This window comes from Peromyscus maniculatus, chromosome 20 (assembly GCF_049852395.1).
Source record: "Peromyscus maniculatus bairdii isolate BWxNUB_F1_BW_parent chromosome 20, HU_Pman_BW_mat_3.1, whole genome shotgun sequence".
Taxonomy (NCBI): domain Eukaryota; kingdom Metazoa; phylum Chordata; class Mammalia; order Rodentia; family Cricetidae; genus Peromyscus; species Peromyscus maniculatus.
The window spans coordinates 54,351,784-54,374,213 of NC_134871.1; the positions used below are offsets into that span (position 1 = coordinate 54,351,784).

A 22,430-nucleotide genomic window follows, 5' to 3' on the forward strand; every position below is an offset into this window, starting at 1 on the left:
TATGGAAGTCAGAGAACAGCTGCCAGGAGTCTGGTCTCTCCTGCCATCACGTGGGCTTCAGGGACGACCTCAGGCTGTCAGAGTTGGCAGCGAGCATCTCTACCCGATGACTCATCTTGCAGCCCTCTCCACCTTAGTATTACTGTTGTCTTTCTTTCTTTCTTTCTTTCTTTCTTTCTTTCTTTCTTTCTTTCTTTCTTTCTTTCTTTCTTTCTTTCTTCCTTCCTTCCTTCCTTCCTTCCTTCCTTCCTTTCTTCCTTTCTTTCTTTCTGTCTCTCTCCCTCTTTCTTTCTATCTTCTTTCTTTCTATTTTCTTTCTTTCTTTTTACTTTTTATTCAGTGATTTTGAGACAGGGTTTCTCTGTGTAGCTCTGGCCATCCTGGAAATTACTCTGTAAACCAGGCTGGCCTCACCACCAGAGATCTACCTGCCTCCCAGTGCTGAGATTAAAGGTGTGCTTTTTTTTTTTCCCCAGTAACAGGGTTACTGTGTGACCCTGGCTGTCTCCGAAACTCACTCTGTAGACCAGGGTGGCTTCAAACTCACAGAGATCTACCTGCCTCTGCCTCCCGAGTGCTGGGATTAATGGTGTGCACCTGGCCTCTACCCTCCTTTATGAGACAGGGTCTATCACTGACCCTGGAGCTCACTGTTTTGGTTTGACTGGTAGGTCCTGGAAGCCCTGGGACCCGCTGGTCTCTGTCCTCCACCCCAGTCTGGAGATACAGGTGTGCACAGCCATACGTCTCTTTTGAGCTGGGAATTGGAACTCAGGTCCTCACACTTGCACAGTAGGTGCTTTACCCACCAACCCATCTCTCCAGCTCCCTCTGAATCTGCTTGATCCATATTTGGTTGGTTCAAGGTCACAGAATCCAGATATACAGTGCCAGCGGTATACAGGCGGTCATCAGGCTGGCCCTGGATGCACAGGGGGCTACTTCTGAGCAGGCGTAAGAGTCTTACACGGTTGCTTTTCTCTACTCATTTTTTTTTCCTATTCTAGAAAAGCAAGCCACTGCCGGTCCACGTGTGCAGCCCCTCCTCCATCCGTCAGAAGAGCAACCCTGTCCTCTCAACAGGAAATAAGCCCTTGCATTTTATGGCACTCCAGGGCACTCCCTTCTGGTGACCTGCCTCCATGGCAGACTGCCACACAAGCCCTTGGGCTGGGATTCCCCACCATTTCTTGGCAGAAAACTGCCGCTGTCCCAGGAGAGGGGCAGGCGGAGGTTTGGGACCTACTGCTCCAAAGCCCTGCAGCCCGATCTTTCTGGAAGCTGTGGTGACAGCCTCTTCACAGCAGGTGTCCCACTTGGCACGGGTTAGCCACCTGTCCTCAGGAATGCAGGGGTGCGAGGAGCTGACAACAGCTCTGTCCTTCTCTTGCTGAATCCAACAAATTCTTTTCTGTCCACCCCCTCCCGCCCGATGGAATCAGTTACCTTGTCTTGACAATCAAGCCTGCGCAGCAAAATGTACTCCAGGCTTTCTGACGCTCAGGGCAAAGATAAAGCTGGCTGACACCGCTCAGGTGAGGGCTGGAGCTACAGTGAAGGTGACCCTGGTACAGTTTGGGCAGACATGAGCATTGAGTGAGGTCGCAGGAGAAAAGATTGGAAAGCCAGCCCTAACCCTAGTGGCCCACTGCCGGCCCTGCTCTTGTTTTCTTCCCCGAACACCAGAACCTCAAAGCCATCAGGGTGACCCTCTCCCCACCATCTCTGAAAACAGAGTAAGCCACGTGCACGGGTCTGTCTTGAGGGAGGAGGTCACTGTGTGTCAACAGTAACATTACAAAGCGCTAAGTCTGGATTTGAGGGTGGAGCAAAGCTCTGCAGATTTATAGCCAGTTCTCTCCAAGCCCTGACTATTGGAACAGAGTGGGCCCCACTGGTGGGGAGAAGTGGAATTGTGGCATGTGGCTCCCGGACTCTGTGGTCACGGGGGCTTGCTTGCCCTTGCATGCATATGGAGGTCAGAGGGCAGCTTGTGGGAATTGTTCCTCTCCTTCCAGCATGTGGCCCTGGTTGTCCTCTGAATTGGTGGCAAGTGCCTTTGCCCACTGGTCCTGGGAAGTAATTTCTTTTCTTTTCTTTTCTCCCCCCCCCTCTTTGGTTTTTTTGAGATAGGATACCCAAGGGGTTCAGAAAGGGACTTGAGATCTCCTGAAACTAGAGTTACTGGATGCTACATGTGGGTTCTAGGAACAAAACCCAGGCCCTCTGCAAGATCAGAAAGTGCTCTTAACCACTGAGCCATCTCTCCAGCCCTAAAAAGAAATACCATTAAGCCGGGCGGTGGTGGCGCACGCCTTTAATCCCAACAAGCCTTTAATCTTAGCACACCTTTAATCCCAGCAAGCCTTTAATCCCAGTACTTGGGTATCAGAGGCAGGCGGATCTCTGTGAGTTCGAGGCCATCCTGGTCTACAGAGCTAGTCCAGGACAGGCCCAAAGCTACAGAGAAACCCTGTCTTGAAAAACAAAACAAAACAATGGTAAACTGCTCCTCACCAAGTCCCCTTGTATTTGTGATTTTTTTGTTGCTGTCCCAAACACCCAACACAAACGACATTAAGGTCGGAAGGATGGATTTTGTGTCACAGTTTCAGAGCTTTCAGGTCACCCTTGCTGACTCTGCTGCTTCTGGGCGCGTGGTGAGGTAGAATATCATAGTCATAGCAGCATGGGGAAGAGGCTGTGTGTCTCATGGTGGACAGGACGCAGAGAGCAAGGAAGTAAGAGGGAGTTAGGGAAAGATATACATCCCAGCAGCCTACCTCCTCCACAGAGGCCCAGCTCCTCCCTTCACTACCTTCCAGTAGAGCAATCAATCATCTTTATGAATCCAGCAAGGGAGTCAACCCATTGATTGCGTAAGAGTCTTTATAATCTAATCATTTCTGGAAACACCCCGCCCCCCAGAGACACACCGAGAGGTGCACTTTAAATCTTCTAGATATTTCTCAGTCAAGTTTATTTCTCAGTCCATTGAAAGTTGGCAATTAAGATTATTCATCATCATGGCTAAGTGGTTACGAGCACTGGCCGCTCTTCCAGAGGACCCAGTTTGGATTCCCAGCAACCGTATGGTGACTCACAACCATCTGACGCTCTAGCTCCAGGGGATCTGATGCTCTCTTCTGGCTTCTGCAGGCACCAGGCATGTACACAGTAAACATACATACACTCAGGTAAAATGCTCGTACACATAAAATTAAATAAATATATTTAAAAGTTGGAGTTACATCAGTGGAATCACAAAGTGTGTAACCCTCCATACAGTACAGTTCCTTGGAGTCCCACGCCAAAGCCTTTTGATCATCAGGAAGTGATCACAGAATAAATGAGCCTGGTTTGTTTATCCATTCAGCCAGGCATTTGGGCTATTTCTGGTTTGGGCTGTTTTAATTCCAGCTGCAAGGCATATGTGTATACAGGTCTCTCTACACATGAGAAGTTTCCCTTCTCTGGGTAAATAAATCCAATCCACGAGTACAACTGCTGGCTTGCAGGGCAATGCATGCTTATTTTATTTTATTATTTTAATTTTTTTTTTGAGACAGGGTTTCTCTGTGTAGTTTTGGTGCCTGTCCTGGATCTTGCTCTGTAGGCCAGTCTAGCCTCAAACTCGAAGAGATCTGCCTGCCTCTGCCTCCTGAGTGCTGGGATGAAAGGAATACCCCGCCGATGCCGACGCCACCGCCACCACCGCCGCCGCACAGCTTTTCTTTTAATTTTTATTTTTTTGGTTTTTCAAGACAGGATTTTTCTGTGTAGTTTTGGTACCTGTCCTGGATCTTGCCCTGAACTCACAGAGATCTGCCTGGCTCTGCCTCCGGAGTGCTGGGATTAAGGGTGTGCTAGGATTAAAGTCTTGTTGGGATTAAAGGCGTGCACCACCACCGCCTGGCTGTTTTAATTTTTTTTTTTTTTTGGTTTTTCGATGTTTTAATTTTTTTAAGCTTTAATTTTTTTATGTGTGTGGGTGTTTTGCCTGCTTGTATGTGTGTGCATTGTGTGTGATATAGTGGGTATCCCAATAAAGCTTGTCTGGGGATCAGAGGACAGAGCCAGCCACCAGACTAGACAGAGGCCTGACAGTGGTGGCACACATACCCTTCCTTAATCCTATCACTTGGGAGGCAGAGATCCATTTGGATCTCTGTGAGTTCAAGGCCACACTAAAAACAGAGTCACACAGTGGTGGCCCACACCTTTAATCCCGCTACTGGGAAGCACACACACACTAAAGCAGTTCAGCTGAGACCCATTCGGGCGAGGACTCAGAGGCTTTCAGTCTGAGGATTCGTGGAAACAGGAGCCGGTGAGGAGTTGGTGAGGTGAGGTTGGCTGTGGGTTGCTCTGCTTCTCTGATCTTTCAGCTTTCACCCCAATATCTGGCTCTGGGTTTTTTATGGTAAGACCTTTTAAGATCCGTGTTACATGTGCGTGCTTGGAGAAAAGAGTGATGGGTCCCCTGGAAATGGACGGTGGTGAGCGCTGGGAATGCAGTGCAGGCTCTCCAGAAGAGCAGTCAGTGCTCCAGCACTGAGCCATCTTGCCAGCACCCCCCCCAACCCCGCCCCAAATCCCGCACCCTTGCCTTTGTTTGAGATAAGGTCTCACTGTGTTTCCCTGGTTGGCCTGGGCTTTGCTTTGTTCACTCACAGAGATATACCTGGCTCTGCTGCCTGGCTGCCGGAGTTAAAAGGGTGTGCCACCATGGCCAGCCAAACACCTTCTCTTCCCAAGAGATCTATCTCTGGTATTCCTTACTTGATGAGAAGCAAAGGAAGCTAACAGAACTGAGCCGCTCCATTTCTCCGAATCCTCACCAGCCCTTGATGTGGTGACTATTTCGCCCTTAGCCTTGTGGTGTGTGTTCGGTGGCTGAGGCACTTCCCATTCCCTCCAGAAGTGGGAGCAGATTCCAGTCCATGGATGGGGGAAGAAGGGGACTATTGTACCAAATGTGTCCCTTCTGTGGGTCTTGTCCTTGTGAAGTTTCTTGGCTGGATGGGCTGAGACTTTCAGTCTGTGTCCCCCATGGGGTTGTACTTGGATGGAGAGTTGAGTTTACCTGGGCTCTACTGTCCTGGACCTTGGAGGACATTCAGTCTCTCTCTGCATACTGTGGGTTCAAAATCTTCTAGTCCATAGTCTTGAACAAGTTCCTCCCTGGGACCCAGGAGCTCCTTTAGTATAGGTCTCGGGACCTGGCCTGGGGCAGGAGCTTGTCAACTAAATTGCATCACACTTAAACTGTACAGTCTAGGGGAGGTAAGCCTGGACAGTGGGAGTCAATGCATGGCTGGTATTGCCAATACAACCTCCCTGGGCCTCTTCTGCTGTTAATTGCAGTAAATGTGGTGCCGTCCACGGGGTTGTTCTGAGGACTAAAGGAACATTCAGACTCAGGTAGGTGCCCGGTACTGCATGGGAAACCACATGGGCTCTGGCTCCACAAATTTCATGCCGAAAGTCGTTAAGAACAGCGTCTGTGACAAATGCAGTTTCTTTATGGGCTACAGGGATGCTAACAGCAAAACTAAGTAGAAAAAAGGAGGCAGAGAGAGAGGAAGTCCTAAAAACTTGCCTGGGTAGGGCGGACCCGGGAAGGTGGGGAGGAGGAAGTGGGTTTTGATCCGACCCAGCCTTATTTAGAGAAAGGGGAGGTGTAACCGGGACTTTAGGTTCCTCAGGCTGAGTGCTCCCCCGCAGAGCCCACCCACGTGTGCCCCCCCCCCCCAGTCCAGGGCGGGTACTGAGTTCATCCTGATTGACAGGCGCGGAACCTGGGCACAGACGTGTCCAAGAGGGGCCCCGGGGCACACCGGGAGGACCAGGTGCCAGGTCTGGCAAGAGATGGGAGAGATGGTCACTGCGGGAAAGCAAACTGGGCCGGTTAGGGGCACAGGCGGTGCAGCCTGTGGCTTGAGCTTGAAGGAGCGCGCCCGAGTGCCGGGCTAGACGCGGCTGCCGAGGGGTGGTTCCGACCGAGCTCGACGACCTTCGCGTTTTCGCAGGGCCGTCCAGGCGCACAGATAGGGAAACTGAGGACGCAAAGCTGCCGCGAGCTCTTCACTCTCTAAGACCTCGCTCCCCTCACCATCCCCCCCCTGCGCGACTGCGCAATCCGCCCGATCGCAGCCTCTCTGAGGGCGGGGCGCGTGGCCCCGCCCCCTCCGGGCGGGGCTTCCCGTTGCCGCGGGGCCGTTGATTTCAGGGCGGAACGTTCGCGCGGGGAGTGCGCGCGCGCGGGGGGAAGGCATTGAGGGAGCGCTGCGGGTTCGGCTCGGCAGGCTCCGCGTGGTGCGCGCGCAGCGCCATCCGGCGCACCGCCCGGCGGCTCCACCCAGCCCGAGGGGCGCGGCCCGGGTGGGAGGAGGCGAGAGCGCGAGCGACACTGGCGAACTCCGCTGCGCGGCAGGTGAGGCGGCGGGTCGGGGCCGGATGCCAGCACCCCGCGTTTCCCCAGCCCACAGGACCCGCCCTGAGTGCCCGGCACCCCAGGTCCCTCATGTCCCGGGGACCCCTACCTCCGGCATCCTCTGGGATTGCCCGGGTCCGCGGCCACCTGTGGACTGGACCACCTTTCAGTTCTGGGGAGCCCCCCAAACCCTCCAGTTTTGCCCCAGACTCAGTCCACAGAGGACCTCTGCGTCTTCAAGGCCTGAGACCCTGTCACCTTGTGCTCCAGAAGCCCAACAGAATCCCCTCTGGTCCCGCCCCTAAACCTCGGGTCTCCCCGGCCGGTGGACTCCAACCTTTCTTGGGTGGAGGCCTTCAGAGCCACCTCTCCCCACCGTCCTTCCTTCCTGGGATCTCCTGCCTCCTGCTTTCTGACTTGAGGTTCACAGAGCCATGCAGCTTCTACTAGAGTGTTCTTGAGGTTTGTGATTTGTTCATAGGAATAAAAGTAGAAACACGCGACAGGTCAGCGGAGGGCTATGTATAACCGAAGAGGAGATGGGATGTGGGGCTCGGCATATGCGTTTGTGCTCACCGTACAGCGGAAGCCAGTGTGGGACCGCGTTTTTTACTCGTGAGACTCATAGTGTAGAGAGGCATCGCTGGGAATGAAGGAGTTGGCAGACAAAGGCCCTTCTAGGTTGTGTTCTCAATGTGTGGTAGTTTCTGTTACCACACACAGCCCACCAAAACCAGTCCAAGAGAGCAAGGCTTGATTCCGGTGGCCTAGTTGCTAGGAAGATGGTAGCCTAAAGAGCCGTCCTTCTGGATCTTGATTTAGGGGCTGCTTATGTAGGAAATGGAAGTCTGTGGCTGTCTTCCCCAGGTGGAGGTTTGGAGCCAAATGTTACACATGTTATCCTTTTTCAGTCTTGGAAATCTCTAGAACAAAGAATTGTCATTTCCTCAGGCTATCGTCACTGATGAACAGATCTGGTGCCCCGAAGCACTGCTTACAAAAGAGAACGTACTTCATCTGCTGATTGTGAAAGACAAGGGTCAGGCATGGGTGAGGAGGGAGTGGGCGCCCTATGTGATCCAGGACGCTTGGTGCTGGAGGCGGAGGGCACAGCCCCAGCTGGTAAGGTTGGGAGGTGGGGGTGGTTAGCCAGGCTGTGTGGTACTTGTGTGCAATGATGACCTTAAAGGCAGCTGGGGTGGGATTCTTGAGAACAGGTTATGGTGAAGAGAAGGGATGTGAGAAGTAAAAGAGAGGCAGACTCTCAAAGGCTGAGACGTTGTTGAGGGTCATTTCGGGCAGAGTGGCAGGCGGAATGAGAAGTCAGCGAGGTGGGCCCAGCACACTAGATGTTAGAACCATGAGGTGTGGGTGGCAGAGCTTCGTCCTGGGAGCTGTCCCTGTACGGATGATAAAGAGAAAGGAGGAAGCCGCAGCCTCATCCCCTTGGGCTGTCTTCAGTGACTGCTTCTGCGGTGAAGGAACCAGCTTCTGCGGTGAAGGAAGGAAGAGCGCCTGAGCCAGAACCTGGCTCTGAGCTTCCAATGCGGAGCAGAGGCCTGGGTGGTTTAGGGGAACAGGAGGCCAGTGAAGGGCTTAGGGAGGAGTAAAATAGCTTGTATTTTTTTTTTTAAATAGTTTTCTTTCCTTCTTTCTTTCTTTCTTTTTTGTTGTTTCTCAAGACAGGGTTTCTCTGTGTAGCTTTGCACCTTTCCTGGAACTCCCTCTGTAGTCCACGCTGGCCTCAAATTCACAGAGATCGGCCTGCCTCTGCCTCTCGAGTGCTGGGATTAAAGGCGTGCGCCACCACCGCCCAGCATATTTGTGTGTGTGTGAATAGCAAGGTGGAGGGCAGGGCACAGCACATACGGCTGTGTGGAGGCCAAATGGGAATCTTGGGTGTCATTCCTCAGGTGCTGCCTCCTGTGTTTTTTTTTTTTTTTTGAGTCAGGGTCTCTCACTGGCCTAGGATTTATCAATGAGTCTAGGCTAGGCTGGCTGAGGAGCTGCAAGGACCTGCGGGTCTTCACCATCCCACCAATGGGATCACTAGTGTACACCAACACATGAGAGACACTTGTTAAAAAACAGTTGTGAGGATCAAACTCAGGCCTTATGTTTACAGGTCAGATGATTTGCTGATGGAACCATCTCCCCAGTCCTGACTGACACATTTTTCCAGTGGTCGATTTAGCTGTGGTAGAGAGACTTGTTTGTAGGAAGTAAGACAGACCCAAGTGATGTGGTTCAAAAGCCCTCTAGGGTTTCACTAAGCTTCTGAAAGCCCAGGGCTCAGGGCCTGGGACACTGACATGGGAACGTCTTAGGCAAGACTTTATCTGTTTGCTCGTGGGTCATAGTCACCTTAGTGCCTCACCAAGGTGACTGTCTGCTTTCCCCTAGGAGACATGCTTCCAACAGGGGGTGCGGACTTGGTTCTTAGAGGCCAGCTGGGGGGTCTTGAAGGAAAAGGAAAGGTGCTGGAGACACATGCGGATGTGTCAGCACTGTCCTGTGTGACTGGAGGGGCCGAAGCTGCCAGCAGGAGGTGTCAGTGTCCAGACAGGTGAGCACTCTAAGGCATGGCACACAGTGTAGACAGTGTGGGTTAGAGATCATGAAGAACAGTGAAGGAAGCCTGGACTGGGGAGAGGGAACTGGTTTCCTGTGGGCACCACAGCACCCTGTGGTAAGAGTCTTCGGACACCAGCCACACATGGCTGACAGTCACTGACAGGGCTGGATTCTAGCGGATTAAATCTAGGGGTCCTTCAAAGCATGCTCCGTAGGTTGCTCTGGTGTTATCCCGTGGAATGGCTCTAGCTACCTGGGAGGTGCACACTGCCCTTTTCACGTGTCAGGGAACAGACTCAGAGGGCTGCCTAGGCTGAGGCAGCCCAGCACTGCTGATGCTGACAGGGGCTTTCTGTGAACCTTTCCTTTCCCCACAGCCTGGAGCCTTCTGCCTGGAGAAGTGGCCACACCTCTTCTTCAGCCCTCCTTATCAGTTAGTTCTGCTAAGGTTACCGCAGGCAGTTAAAGTGTGACAGCCAGTCTGTGCTGGCTGGCTGTGTGTGTGTCTGTCTGTCCGTCCCACCCATCTCCCCTGGCTTCCCTGAAGGCATGTTTCTGGGGGAATGACAGGGGACCAGCAGGCTAACCAGAGCAGCCAGCCTGGGGGGCCAGGTGTTGAAATGAACATAGCAGGGAAACTTGGGGATGCAGGGTGCAGGCAGTGCCTGGGACAGTCAAAGGAGTCTGGATGCAAACCAGTAGCGAGTTATTGCTGTCCCCAGTGCCTGGGGAGATGTTGACCAAATTACTAGAGACCTACTTTCACCTTAGAAAAATGAGGGCAGGCCGGGCGGTGGTGGCGCACGCCTTTAATCCCAGCACTCGGGAGGCAGAGCCAGGCGGATCTCTGTGAGTTCGAGGCCAGCCTGGGCTACCAAGTGAGTTCCAGGAAAGGCGCAAAGCTACACAGAGAAACCCTGTCTCGGGAAAAAAAAAAAAAAAAAAAAAAAAAAAAAAAAAAAAAAAAGAAAAATGAGGGCAGTTGGCATTATAAACCTTAAGATGCCCCCCAGCTCTAAAATTCTGTGATTTTTTTTTTTAAAGTTGCTCTACAGAATCTCTTCTGCATCTTGTGGGGCTGGGGGTCATTTGGTCCCTGTTTGGGGTGTTTTACTGACTTATTAAGTTAATACAAATACCTGTGTTATGGGATGTGTCACCTCTGATGGGCACACTAAAACTGAGTGCTGTGGGCAGCAGGTTCCTGGGAAAGCATCCCACGTATTGTTTGCCATCCCAGCACACTGGCGTTAGAATTCGGACAAGACCTCAGTGTGGTGGTTGCCTCTACTATGGACTCAGTGGGAGTGGTGTAGGTGAGTGCTGTAGGCACTTCCCTGAGTGGGTGGAATGAGATCATGCTGCAGAGTGCTTTGCATTTTTCCCCCTAAAAGCAACAATACTTAATATTGTGGGGTTTTTTTTTTTCAATCTTTTTATTTATTTGGACAAGCTCTCATGCCCAGGCTGGCCTTAAACTTCACCTTGAACTTTTTTTTTTTTTGAGACAGGGTTTCTCTGTAGCTTTGGAGCCTGTCCTGGAACTTGCTTTGTAGAAAAGGCTGGCCTCGAACTCACAGGTACCCGCATGCCTCTGCCTACCAAGTGCCAGGATTAAAGGCGTGCATCACCACTGACTGGTTCACTTTGAACTTCTAATCCTTCTGCCTCTATCTCTAAAATTCTGGGACTGCAGGTGTGTGGGTTTCTCTGTGTAGTTTTGGTGTCTGTCCTGGATCTCGCTCTGTAGACCAGGCTGGCCTCGAACTCACAGAGATCCGCCTGCCTCTGCCTCTCGAGTGCTGGGATTAAAGGCGTGCACCACCATCGCCAGGCAAGAACTGTAATCTTAAGTGTTTTGGTTTGGGTACTGGTGGGATCTTGCTTTTTCTTTTTTAGAATTTTTTTTTTTTTTTTTTGGTTTTTCGAGACAGGGTTTCTCTGTGTAGCTTTGCGCCTTTTTCCTGGAACTCATTTGGTAGCCCAGGCTAGCCTCAAACTCACAGAGATCCGCCTGGCTCTGCCTCCCGAGTGCTGGGATTAAAGGCGTGCGCCACCACCGCCCGGCTTAGAATTTGTTTTTTTATTATTGTGCTTGTGATATGTGTGAGTGCATGTTACACAGCATGTGCGGAGGTCAGTGAACAACTTTGTGGAATTATTTCTCTCATCCACCTTTTTTTGGGGAAGGTTGAGACAGGGTTTCTTTATTATGTAGCTATTTCTTAATTTGGGCTCAAATATAAGCAGCTTGGGAGCACTGTTTCCAAGACACCAGTTAGCACTTTTTTGTTTTGTTTTGACATAGTTTGTCTTCATAGCCCTAGCTGTCCTGGAACTCACTATGTAGATCAGCAGGCAGGCTTTGAACTCACAGAGATCCACCTGCCTCCTCCAGAGTGCTGGGATCAAAGACATGTGACAATATGCCCAGCTATAGGTGGACTTTCTGCTGTTATTTATTTTAGCGATTGGCCTAGTGGTGTGTGCTGAGGGTCAGGGTTTGTCTGCTGTAAATTGTTTTGAAGTGTGTGTTTGTGTTGCATGGAGGCCAGGAGAGGCTGCCAGATGTTCCTCCCTGCCTTATTCCTTATAAGACTGGGTCTCTCACTGAACCATCAAGTTCCAGGGATCTTCCAGGCTCTGCCCCCTACAAAGGTGTAGGTGCCTATATAGCTATACATAGTTTTCTGGTTTTTCGAGACAGGGTTTTGCTGTGTAGCTTTGGAGCCTGCCCTGGAATTCACTCTGTAGGCCAGGCTGACCTAGAACTCACAGAGATCCGCCTGCCTCTGCCTCCCGAGTGCTGGGATTAAAGGTGTGTGTCACCACTGCCCAGCCACACACAAATTTTAAGTGGGTGCTGGGGGTTCAAACTTAGATCCTAGTTCTTGTGCAGCAAGTAATTTTACCCACTGAGCCACCCCCCATCCCTGTTTCTGTTTTAGGGTCTCATTTTGTAGCTCAGGCTGGCCTGGAATTCACTATGTGGACCAGGGTGGCCTTAAACTTTTGATATCTTTTTTCTGTTTAAGCCTTCTGTTTGCTGGAATTGCAGGCATGAGCAACCATGCTTGGCTGTCTTTTGGGGGGAGGGGATCCATGAGCAACCATGCTTGACTGTCTCTGCTGGGGGAGGGGATGGGAGTGGAGGGGTGTTGAGGCAGCCTCATGCTGTATGCCCAGGCTGGCCTTTTACTCTTAGTGATCCACCTGCTCGGTATCCTGAATACTCTGATCACAGATGTGAGTCACCATGCCTAGCTTTGTTCTCTGAGCTGGAGACACGATTCATCCTCATACCCTGATTACAGGCTGCAGAAGTGACCGTTGTAGGATGGCCCCAAGAGAGTGGTTCAGAGTTGGAAACTTGCCGGTGTGCTTAGGTAGCTTCTGGTAGCTTGTAGGCATCTTGACCAAGTGCCTTTCAGATTCTGTGCTCACCTGAAGTCTTTGCAATGGTCTAACCAGTGACATGGGTGGGGGAACCCCACATGCAGGTGGGAACGGAGCTTTGGGTTTTTCTGCCATGTCTCAGTACTGTTCTGAGTGGTTGTGGTTCCGAGTATAAGTCTATTCCTTGTGTGGTTTTTTAAAGCTCCTTCCTGCTTTGTTTCCAGTTCAGGTAGATGGAGTCCTGTTGATCCATCTCACCTGAGACAGATCTGTCACCCAGACCCCAGCTGGTTCATTTGTGCCACGGGGTAGACTGGACATTATTATTATTACCAGTGACTTCTGCCCCAGCACCATGTTCCTCCTGTCTAAGACCCATATAAGGTCCATGTGGTGTGAGAAAGAAGACTGACTGGACATCAGGGATTAGAAATCAGGTGAGGGGAATGGGCCGGCATCAGTTGGAGTGGCAGGCTTGGCATATGGCCACAAGTGCCTGCTGTGCAGATGCCCCAGTCTCGTAGTGGGAATATGACTGGCGGAGTCCAGCTTCCTGTTCTCCTGTGTGCTTTTTTAAGATAAAAATCTTGCTGTGTAGCCCAGGCTGCCCTGGAGCTCATTATGTAGATAAGGCTAACCTTAAACTTGAAGTGGTCCTCCTGCCTCTGCCTCCCCAGAGCTAGGATTAAAGGAATGGCCACCATGCTCCATGTTAGCCTTCTTTGAGGACCTCCGAGCCTTTGAGTGCTGGGACTAAAGGCTTGCGCCACCACATCTGGCTAGAAGTCAAGTTTTTTAAAAAGTGTAATTTCTGAGATTTCACAGGCTTGGGCTTAATTTAGTTACTTGTTGCGGCACTTTTAATGATCAACAGCACACACCCCCTATATCCTCCCACACCTATGGCCACCCTCATGACGGCTCTGGCGTGTTCTTTCTTCTCTCTGATCTCTGTGGCAGTGTAGAACCCTGGTGGTAGCCAGCCTTTCAGACAAGGGTGGCTTGTAGAGCTTGGGCTGGGCCTGACTCATCAAAGCTCTACCAGCCACCCTGGGTGGCTCACACGGTGTTCTTGGACCTGAGTGTTGAGGGTAGGGTAGCCTTGCTCCTCAGCTGGGTGATGCTCATTCTCTCGGGCTGGACCAGCTCTCCAGGGCAGAGTTCCAGGGGACAGGAGGCTGCACCCCCCGGTGCTTGTCACACACGCACTTTTCTCCCATTTGCTGGTGTGCCAGTGGCCAAAGAAATCATGTGACTAACACCAGAGCCATTGTGTGGGGTGTGGGTATCTGGAGGCTTGATGGGCATTGTCAGTGATCCACCATGGTGGGTTGGAGGTGGGGGTTCCTCTTCACAGCTGTATGGATGGAGTCTGTCATGTTTTAGACTCTGGTGAACATTAAGTGTTTTAAATTTTTAATTTCTGTGTCTGTGTGTGCCAGTGTGGAGTATATACTTATGAGGCAGGTGCTCGTGGAGGTCAGGCGCTAGGTCCCCTGGAGCTGGAGATTCCTTTGAACACCTGGAGTAGGTGCTGGGACCAAAGGTAGGACCCCTGTAAGAGCAGTTTATGATCATAACCACTGAGCCATGTCTCCGGCCTTTCTGAAGAGCATATATTTAGTGCTGGATGCCAAGGAGCAGTCTCGTTACTACAGAGCTCATTTGCGTAAAATAGCTGTGATTTCTTAGTCTAGGCCCAAAACATTGTGCTGAGACTTTGCTGAAGGGTTTAGATAAAGAGGACAGTAACTGCTTTTAAGAGTCTGTTTTGGGCCTGATTTTTACATTTAGAGAACACTGGTAGGTTTTTATGGAAAAAAAAAAATGGGTTGCTATGATGACTTGGCTTTGAGACTGCAAACTGGTGACGACATGGTCACCTAGGAAACGGAAAGCTGCAGCATCTAAGAGGCCTCCGAAGGGTTTTGTTGCTGTTGTCAGGAATGTGATTGGCTTAAAGGAGTGGCTCTTGAGAAGGGAAAGGAGCATCAGAGGTAGAATGGCCTCCAGAAACTTCTAGGCACAGATGAAGCTGGGCAAATCTCCCACTTGGGCCTTGGTTTAAAAACAAAGGGGAGAGTTTGGGCACTCTGGATTATGAGGTTTGGCTCTGATCTTTTGGCTGCTGAAAAACAGGAAATGAAGTAATGTCTTTAAGCATGTAGTGTTTATAAAGAACTGTAAATGTCTAAATATGGACAGCTGTGCAGCTAGCGCCTCACGGTTCCTCTGCTGAGCCTGTGTCTTGTGCGTCCCCTGCTGGTTGCTCTGAATCCTAGAGGTCCCCAGCACTCTAAAAGCCCAGAGGCCCCCTCCCCGTGGAGGTGGGAATCCCTGTGCAGAGCTGGCTGCAGAGACCTCTCCAGACCACCAACTCAGGCTGAGGCAGAGCCCAGCAGGAACCAGTCACAGCGTGCCTGCCAGAGCAGAGTTCTCTCCTGTGAGTGTCTCTCATTTTCTTGGGGAACTGAAATCTCTTGTTTTCGTGTTACTTTGAGGTCCAAGTGCACAGTTTTGGGTGTTAACTCTGGTGCCTACAGATGTGTAGAGGACAAAAGCAGTTGAACAGGAGGAAGATCTAGAGCGTCTCCAAGTTCTTTGTGTGCTAACAGTTGAGGCTGTGCCATTTCTAAGGCATGCTGGCTGCCTCGGACTGTTTGAAGTCAGCTGTAAACGCTGGGGAGAGCCGGCCAGGATGAAGGGCTTTCCCCCAGGCAGGAAGACAGGTCCACTCTGAAGACAGTTATTTTGGTGGTCTTGAGTTAGTCTGCTCATATTAACTTCAAACAGGAAGTGCAGCAACATCTCTGTGCTCTGTCCTTCAGGGATCCCCCCACCCCACCCCTGACCCCTGTTCTCAGCTGTAGGGCACAGCTGGGCTGCTTGGCTCAGCAGTTTGGTTCACAGAGCACTTTCCCTCCGGAGAGGAACTGAGCTTGGTAGTTTGGCCAGTTACAGGAATCTGCTGTACAGTCGGAAACAGAATCAACGAATATGTATTGGCCCCCTGGACTCTTGGGGTGGGGTCTGTAGGGCTTCTGTGTGCAGTGGACAGGTTATGTGGACTAGAATACTTGTAACTTGCCTTAGAAAATTTCTACCAGATTACAAAAGCAAAGTAGACTTGACCGTGTGTGGTGACTGCAGTGAGGGGGGCGGGTACCCACACTCCTCGGCCCTTCTTTCCCCTGGGCAGGTGGCATCCTCTGCCAGCTTCACTTTTTGGCCCATGGACTTGTTTCTTAGCACTGAGGAAAAGTCAGGGGCTCTTGGGGATTTTGGAAGCTATGAGTGTTTTCCTCCAAGGTAGGGGGATGGATGCATCCCATGTTTTCATGGGTGACTGCAGGACCCCATTTCTCCAGCCTGAGGGTGCAACTTACAGACCCATTGAGCTTGGTGATTTCTCCTGGGAAATTATTTTTGGTGACCTAATTCTAATTGAAGAGGAAAAAGATTAGAATGTGGACAAGGGTTTTCAGTCTGTGGGCAGGGTTGGCAGGGCAGGTGTTCTGCCACTGCTGACTCCTGGGGAGTGCTGCTGCTGCAGGGAGTGCTGCTGCAGGGAGTGCTGCTGCAGGGGGTGCTGCAGGGGGTGCTGCTGCAGGGGGTGCTGCTTCAGGGGGTGCTGCTGCAGGGGGTGCTGCTGCTGCAGGGAGTGCTGCTTCAGGGGGTGCTGCTGCAGGGGGTGCTGCTGCTGCAGGGAGTGCTGCTTCAGGGGGTGCTGCTGCAGGGGGTGCTGCTGCTGCAGGGAGTGCTGCTTCAGGGAGTGTTGCTGCAGGGGGTGCTGCTGAAGGGTGTGCTGCTGCTGCAGGGTGTGCTGCTGCTGCAGGGGGTGCTGCTGCAGGGAGTGTTGCTGCAGGGTGTGCTGCTGCAGGGTGTGCTGCTGCAGGGAGTGTTGCTGCAGGGGGTGCTGCTGAAGGGAGTGCTGCTGCTGCAGGGAGTGCTGCTGCTGCAGGGAGTGCTGCTGCAGGGAGTGCTGCTGCAGGGAGTGCTGCTGCAGGGGGTGCTGCTGCAGGTGGTGCTGCTGCAGGGGGTGCTGCTGCAGGGGGTGCTGCTGCAGGGAGTGCTGCTGCTGCAGGGGGTGCTGCTGCAGGGGGTGCTGCTGCAGGGGGTGCTGCTGCAGGGGGTGCTGCTGCAGGGGGTGCTGCTGCAGGGAGTGCTGCTGCAGGGAGTGCTGCTGCAGGGGGTGCTGCTGCTGCAGGGGGTGCTGCTGCTGCAGGGGGTGCTGCTGCAGGGGGTGCTGCTGCAGGGGGTGCTGCTGCAGGGGGTGCTGCTGCAGGGGGTGCTGCTGCTGCAGGGGGTGCTGCTGCTGCAGGGGGTGCTGCTGCTGCAGGGGGTGCTGCTGCTGCAGGGGGTGCTGCTGCTGCAGGGGGTGCTGAGGAGTGGTAGGACTCCTTTTTCTCCTTTGTTTTGAGCTGGAGTCCCTACATAGCCTAGGCGGGCCTTTACCTCAGGTTCCTCTGCTTCTGCCCTTCTGACTGATGGGATTGTAGGTGTGCTCTGCTCATGCCTTTAATTCAGCAGGTCTGCCGCTCAGAGGGCTGCCCTTCTTAGACAGGGTCATTACAAGTTCTGCACACAAGCTGCTCACCATGCCACTAGCATCTTGCATGAGTGAAGGGCTATTGAAGATGGCGTATCAGTCAGTATATGTATTGTAATTCCACATGTGTGGCTTGCTTTTAATTATGAATTAGGATATGTATTAGGCTCTCAAATTACATGAAAAATATCAGTAAAAGGCCTGGAGGTAAATGGGCAAATGGTACCATAATTCTCAGTGATAGTGGGATGTAGGCCTTCATACCAAGTTCTCTGCATATTTCCTTGTTTACAGTAAACATTAGTTCTAGAATCAAGGGAGAGGGGGTTGGGACAATTGTAGATGGCTTTGTCTTAAGGAGACATTTCCAGGGTGAAAACACAGTGGGAACTAGCTCGCAAAAGCTGCTTACAGCCTGCTCTGGGAATGTTTTCCTTTCTGAACCTTTGACCCATGGAAGCCAGGCAAGGGAGCAGTGGTGGCCGAGGAACTGTCTTTTCGTGGATGGCATTTTCCAGGTGTTCTGATTAGATGGGGAGTCAGGGCATGTGGCTTCAATCCCATCCTTTACTGTCTTCCAGGGCACTCGTAAAGTCTTTCATCTGGGGAGGAGAACCTGGGCTGATGAATGTATTTCTCTTTAGGATTCACAGATGGAGTCAGTGGAAAAGACAACGAACAGAAGTGAACAGAAATCAAGGTAACTAAAGTCAGTTAGGAAATAGAGGTAGGCTGGGAGGAGAACCCAGAGCTGCTCACCATGGTCTCCTCCAACACAAGAAACATCACAGAAAATGGCTTTCTGCTGGAAGAAGCCATCCGAGCCCCATCTCTAAACCAGGCCATGTGGAGGTGGAGGGTGGGAAGGCCCCAGGACTGTGAGTGGCCCCAGGTTCCACTTCCTGGAAAGTGATGCAGAATGAACTGCTGCCCCCTGGAGAGCGCAGCGCGGGGTGTGTGTGGAGGGGGGGTGTTTAGGTGGCAGAAAACCTGCATTTTGTCAGAAATTGTCTTGCTGTCACCACAGCAAGATCATTTTGTCCTTACAGTGTTTGCAAGCTACTTGCAGCTTCAGAGGATGAGAGGGGCTGAACTGGTTGTTCACAGATATTCTCATGTTAATGTGCTTATCACCGTGGGCAGCATGGACTTTGTCTTCTGGTAGCATATGGAAGGGCCAGTGTTTGACCTGAACATTCTAGATGTTTCTAGACTGGAAGCTTGCGGTACTTCCAAGCCGACTGCTGGCTTCTTCTTCCCTTGTTTCTCAATAGGAAATTTTTAAAGAGCCTCATCAGGAAGCAACCCCAGGACCTGCTCCTGGTCATCGGGACTGGCGTGAGTGCAGCAGTGGCCCCGGGCATCCGCGCACTCTGCTCTTGGAGGAGCTGCATCGAGGCAGTCATCGAGGCTGCGGAGCAGCTGGAGGTCCTGCACCCCGGGGACGTTGCCGAGTTCCGGAGGAAGGTGATGAAGGACCGGGACCTGCTGGTTGTGGCCCATGATCTGATCCGGAAAATGTCACCTGTGAGTCGCAAACCCTTCTGGTTTCACTGGGCTGCCTTTGGGTTCTAGGCCAGGTTGAGGGAGTGGATAGATTGAACACTCGGCCTCCGTGAGCACTCATTATTTAGTGCTCAGTCACCATCCTTTTGTTCTGTTTTTTAATATTCGAGACAGGGTTTCTCTGTGTAGCCCAGGCTGTCCTAGAACTCAGAAATCTGCCTGCCTCTGCCTCTTGAGTGCTGGGATTAAAGGTGTGTACCATCATGCCCAGCAGATGCCACCCTTTCAAACGCTGATGTTGTCTGCAGGGGCTGGATCAGCCTGTAGCAATGACTCCCGTAGGCTGCCTGGCTCTGGTCTGGATGTTGTCATGCTGCATTTTTGGTGTGAGGGTTGTGAGGCGCTGTGAATACTGTGTTGGCAGTCATACCTCTCCAGATACAGCGGGTCCTCAGAAGACATTTTAAGGTGGGAAATCAGGGTCTGTCTGCTGGTAGAAGTGACACAGCAGAGCGGTGACATAGTTGGTGATGCAGGGGGCAGTTAATGAGAGGCAGGGCCGGCTCGTGGTGTCTGTGCCGGGTGCAGGTGCTAAGCACAGTGTGAAGCTGGAGTAGGCTGCTTCTCCCTGGTCTGTGTTTGTGGGAGATGTGCAGTCAGCATATGCAGGAGGCGGAAGGAAACTTGAGCTGTGAGCCCTAGGGAAGATGATAAGAGCCTGAAATGGTCAACAGGAAGGGCAGGAGAGGTTTTGGGTCAAAAGAGAGACCCCAAAAGGTGTGGTTTTATTGTGATAGTAGCTGATTCCTATATTGAAACCTGGAGAGGCAGCCCAGGAGGGTGCAAGAGCCCCCATGGTGCTGGGGACCTGGGCTCTGCCATCCTCAGCGTGAAGTGCCCTGTCTTTGTACAGTTGGCAGCCTGACCACCCCCGCTCCTTTTCCAGTGGGCAGTGGGGGATGGGCTGTCACCCCTCACCCTTCCATGACGTCCCATGGAGTCACGAGATCAGTGTTTTACCCTAATGCTGCACCTCACCTTCCCAGGCTGGGGACCTTTTCAATTAGGTGGGGCTGGGCCAAGTGGGGGTGTTCTGTTAATCAGGTGCAGCTGCCACTGTAGGCAGGGGCTGAGCCAACCCTGACCTGCTAGCCCTTTTTATAAAGTGGTGTTGGCACGTGGCCACACCCTCTTGCAGGCACATTGTCTATGGCTGCTCTCGTGCCCAGAGGCCAGCTTGAGTAGTCGCAGAGGAACCGTGGCCACAGGCCTAACAGATGTACTGGCCTTGGTAGACAAAGGGTGCTGACCCCTTCCTTCTACAGGAAGAGGAAGGCTACATCTGTGGATGGCTGGGCAGCATGGAGGGTGTGTGGCTCATGCAGGGAGAGGCTGTCATGTTGATCAGTGTTGGTCAGGAGATGCGTCTGAAGTGCTGTCCGTCCCTTCTTACCCTTGCACGCTCTTCTGAACCTCCCGAGGAGTCAGGTGGGGTGTCAGCAGGCCTCTGCTGTGTTGGCAGGTTTTCGAGGAGGGTTCTGGTGCCATGGATAAAGATGAGGGCTGGCAGGCACTGCAGGGGAGTGGCGCAGTGGTGAGATCCCCACAGCCTCCTAGGAGAAGGAGGGGCCTGAGGGAGACTTGCCTGGTGGCTCTGACTTGTGGGCCCTTGAGGTGCTGACTGTGAGACTAAGCCTAGGTTAGGCAGGGCTGCTCTTCCTTGACCCCTGTGTATGTCCAGCTCAACCCATCCTCTGGTTCCTTCAGCAAAGCTCTGCTGCCGCCGCTTCTCCCGGCTCACGCCCTTGGTGTCAAACCTTCCCTGCCCGACGTGGAACGTAGGGACTTCCCGTGTATATGACCTGGTCCCTGGCCACCTCTCGGACCTGCTGTCATTCCCCTCCCTCTCCTAGCCACACATGGGTGCTTTTCTGACCTTGGACCCATTTTCACGCCTACCTTGGTCCCTTTTACCTATGCTGTGTGCTTACAGCAGTCCTGAGAACTCCTCCTCCTGCAGGTCTCTGCCTGGACATTGAGTCTTCAGAGAGACTCTGGGGCCCTTGACCTGCCCACGCTCACCCGAGCGGTAGCTGCACCCCTACTCTGCCTGCTGCCTGGCTTTCCCTGTAGTATTTATTGCTGCAGTGTTACAGCCTTGCCCTTGAGCTCTCCTCCTCCTCCTCCTCCTCCTCCTCCTCCTCCTCCTCCTCCTCCGAGGCTGACTTCCTTCTTTCTGTTTGTAAGAATGTGCCTCCTACTCAGGTGCCATGGCTTTGTCACAGTGAGCTCTGGTGTTTCTAACTCCTTTTGTTGTTGTTATTTTGAGACAGGGTCTCTATGAAGACCTGGCTGGCCTGTAATTCACTATTAAGACCAGGCGGGTCTCAAACTCACAGAGATGTGCGCCATCAGGCCCACCTTGCGTTCCTAACTTACTCTTTTTTTTTGGTTTTTCGAGGTGGTTTCTTTCTCTTTGGAGCCCTGCCTGTCCTGGAACTCGCTCTGTAGACCAGGCTGACCTCAGACTCATAGAGATCCACCTGCCTCTGCTTCCCAAGCGCTGGGGTTAAAGGTGTGCACCACCGCTGCCCGGCGTGTGTTCCTAACTCTTGATCTACCTTTCTTTCCATAGCGCACGGGAGACACCAAGCCCAACTTCTTCCAGGATTGCCTAATGGAGGTTTTTGACAGCTTGGAGCAGCACATCCAGAACCCCGTGGTGCTGCAGTCCATCCTCGGCCTAATGGATAGAGGCACCATGGTGCTGACTACCAACTATGACAACTTGCTGGAGATCTTTGGGCAGCAGCAGAGCAAGCCCATGGAATCCCTGGACTTGAAGGACAAGACAAAGGTACGAGCTGGGCAGGAGTCGGGGAAGTCATTGCTGTGGACATGTCGCAGGGGTCTGCATTGAAACGAGGCACTGAGTTACTCCTAGATGCCACACAGCCATTTCCTCAAGCAGCCTGGGAGTTGTGCCCTTCCCCTCTTGGGATGCTTGCTATTGTCCACTCATCTGTTCTGCCCTGTGCCCTGCGAGTGTTTCTTGTCTACGTTTAGTCATTAGCAGTCACCGTGGGAATATGGACCATAAAGCAAGTACTAAAAGAAACGACTGCAATCCTCCCAGGGTGGGTTTTACTGGCACAGTTGGGATTTTGAGGTATGCAAACATTTCAATGCTGCTTTTAATTTTTCCCTTAATATTTATTTTGGAGACAGGGTCTTACTGAATAGCTCAGGCAGATTTCACACTTGGGGTCCACGTGCCTCTGCTTTCAAGTACTGGGGTTAAAGGTGCACAGCACTGTGCCTTGCTTCCATTAGCCATTTTTGTTTGTTTTTGGGACAGGCTCATGCTATATAGTTGTAGCTGGGCTGCAGCTCACTATGTAGACCATGCTGACTTTGAACTGATAGCGATCCTCCTGCCTTTGCCTCCCAGGTGCTAGGACTACAGGCGTACTCCATGATGCCTGGCTCCATTAGGCGATTTTACCTTACTACTGTTCTATTGCTATGACGAGACACGATGACCAAAGTACCTTGTAGAAGAAGGCATTTATTTATTTGAGGGTTTGCTTACAGTTTCAGAGGGTGAGCCTGTGACCATCATGATAGGGAGCTTGGCAGAAAATAGGCAGGCCTGGCACTAGAGCAGTAGCTGAGAGCTTACATCTGAGCTACATGTTGGAGGCAGAGAGAGAGAGAGAGAGACAGACAGACAGACAGACAGACAGACAGACTGGGCCTGGTGTGGGCTTTTGAAACCTCAAGCTCACCCCTGTGACACACTTCCTCCAACAAGGCCACACCTCCTAACCCTTCCCAAACAGTTCTAACTGGGGACCAATTGTTCAAATAGATGAGCCTATGAAGGTCATTGTCATTCAAACTAGATTATTTTTACTTTAAAAAGAGCAAATGTAATTTAAGGAAAAGTGAGGAAGAACTTCTGAGAGC

General features: G+C 52.0%; 1 protein-coding gene across 14 annotated transcripts in view; it reads left to right on the forward strand.

Annotated features, from left to right (window-relative positions):
* Positions 1-4,706: 4,706 nt before the first annotated feature.
* Fam118a (family with sequence similarity 118 member A) overlaps positions 4,707-22,430 on the forward strand; it is a 30,390-nt gene continuing 12,666 nt past the window's right edge. For 2 of the 14 annotated variants that reach the window (XM_076556493.1, XM_076556494.1), the window contains exons 1-4: positions 6,304-6,436; positions 17,600-17,655; positions 18,230-18,482; positions 21,097-21,318. In XM_076556493.1, coding sequence (XP_076412608.1) covers positions 17,609-17,655; positions 18,230-18,482; positions 21,097-21,318 — 522 coding nt within the window. In that variant the 5' untranslated portion in view covers positions 6,304-6,436; positions 17,600-17,608. Of the gene's footprint in view, positions 4,856-6,281; positions 6,899-7,387; positions 7,487-12,763; positions 12,844-14,694; positions 14,850-17,536; positions 17,656-18,229; positions 18,483-21,096; positions 21,319-22,430 lie in introns of those variants that run through there. The other 12 variants (XM_076556495.1, XM_076556490.1, XM_076556497.1 and 9 more) reach the window with 12 other exon arrangements.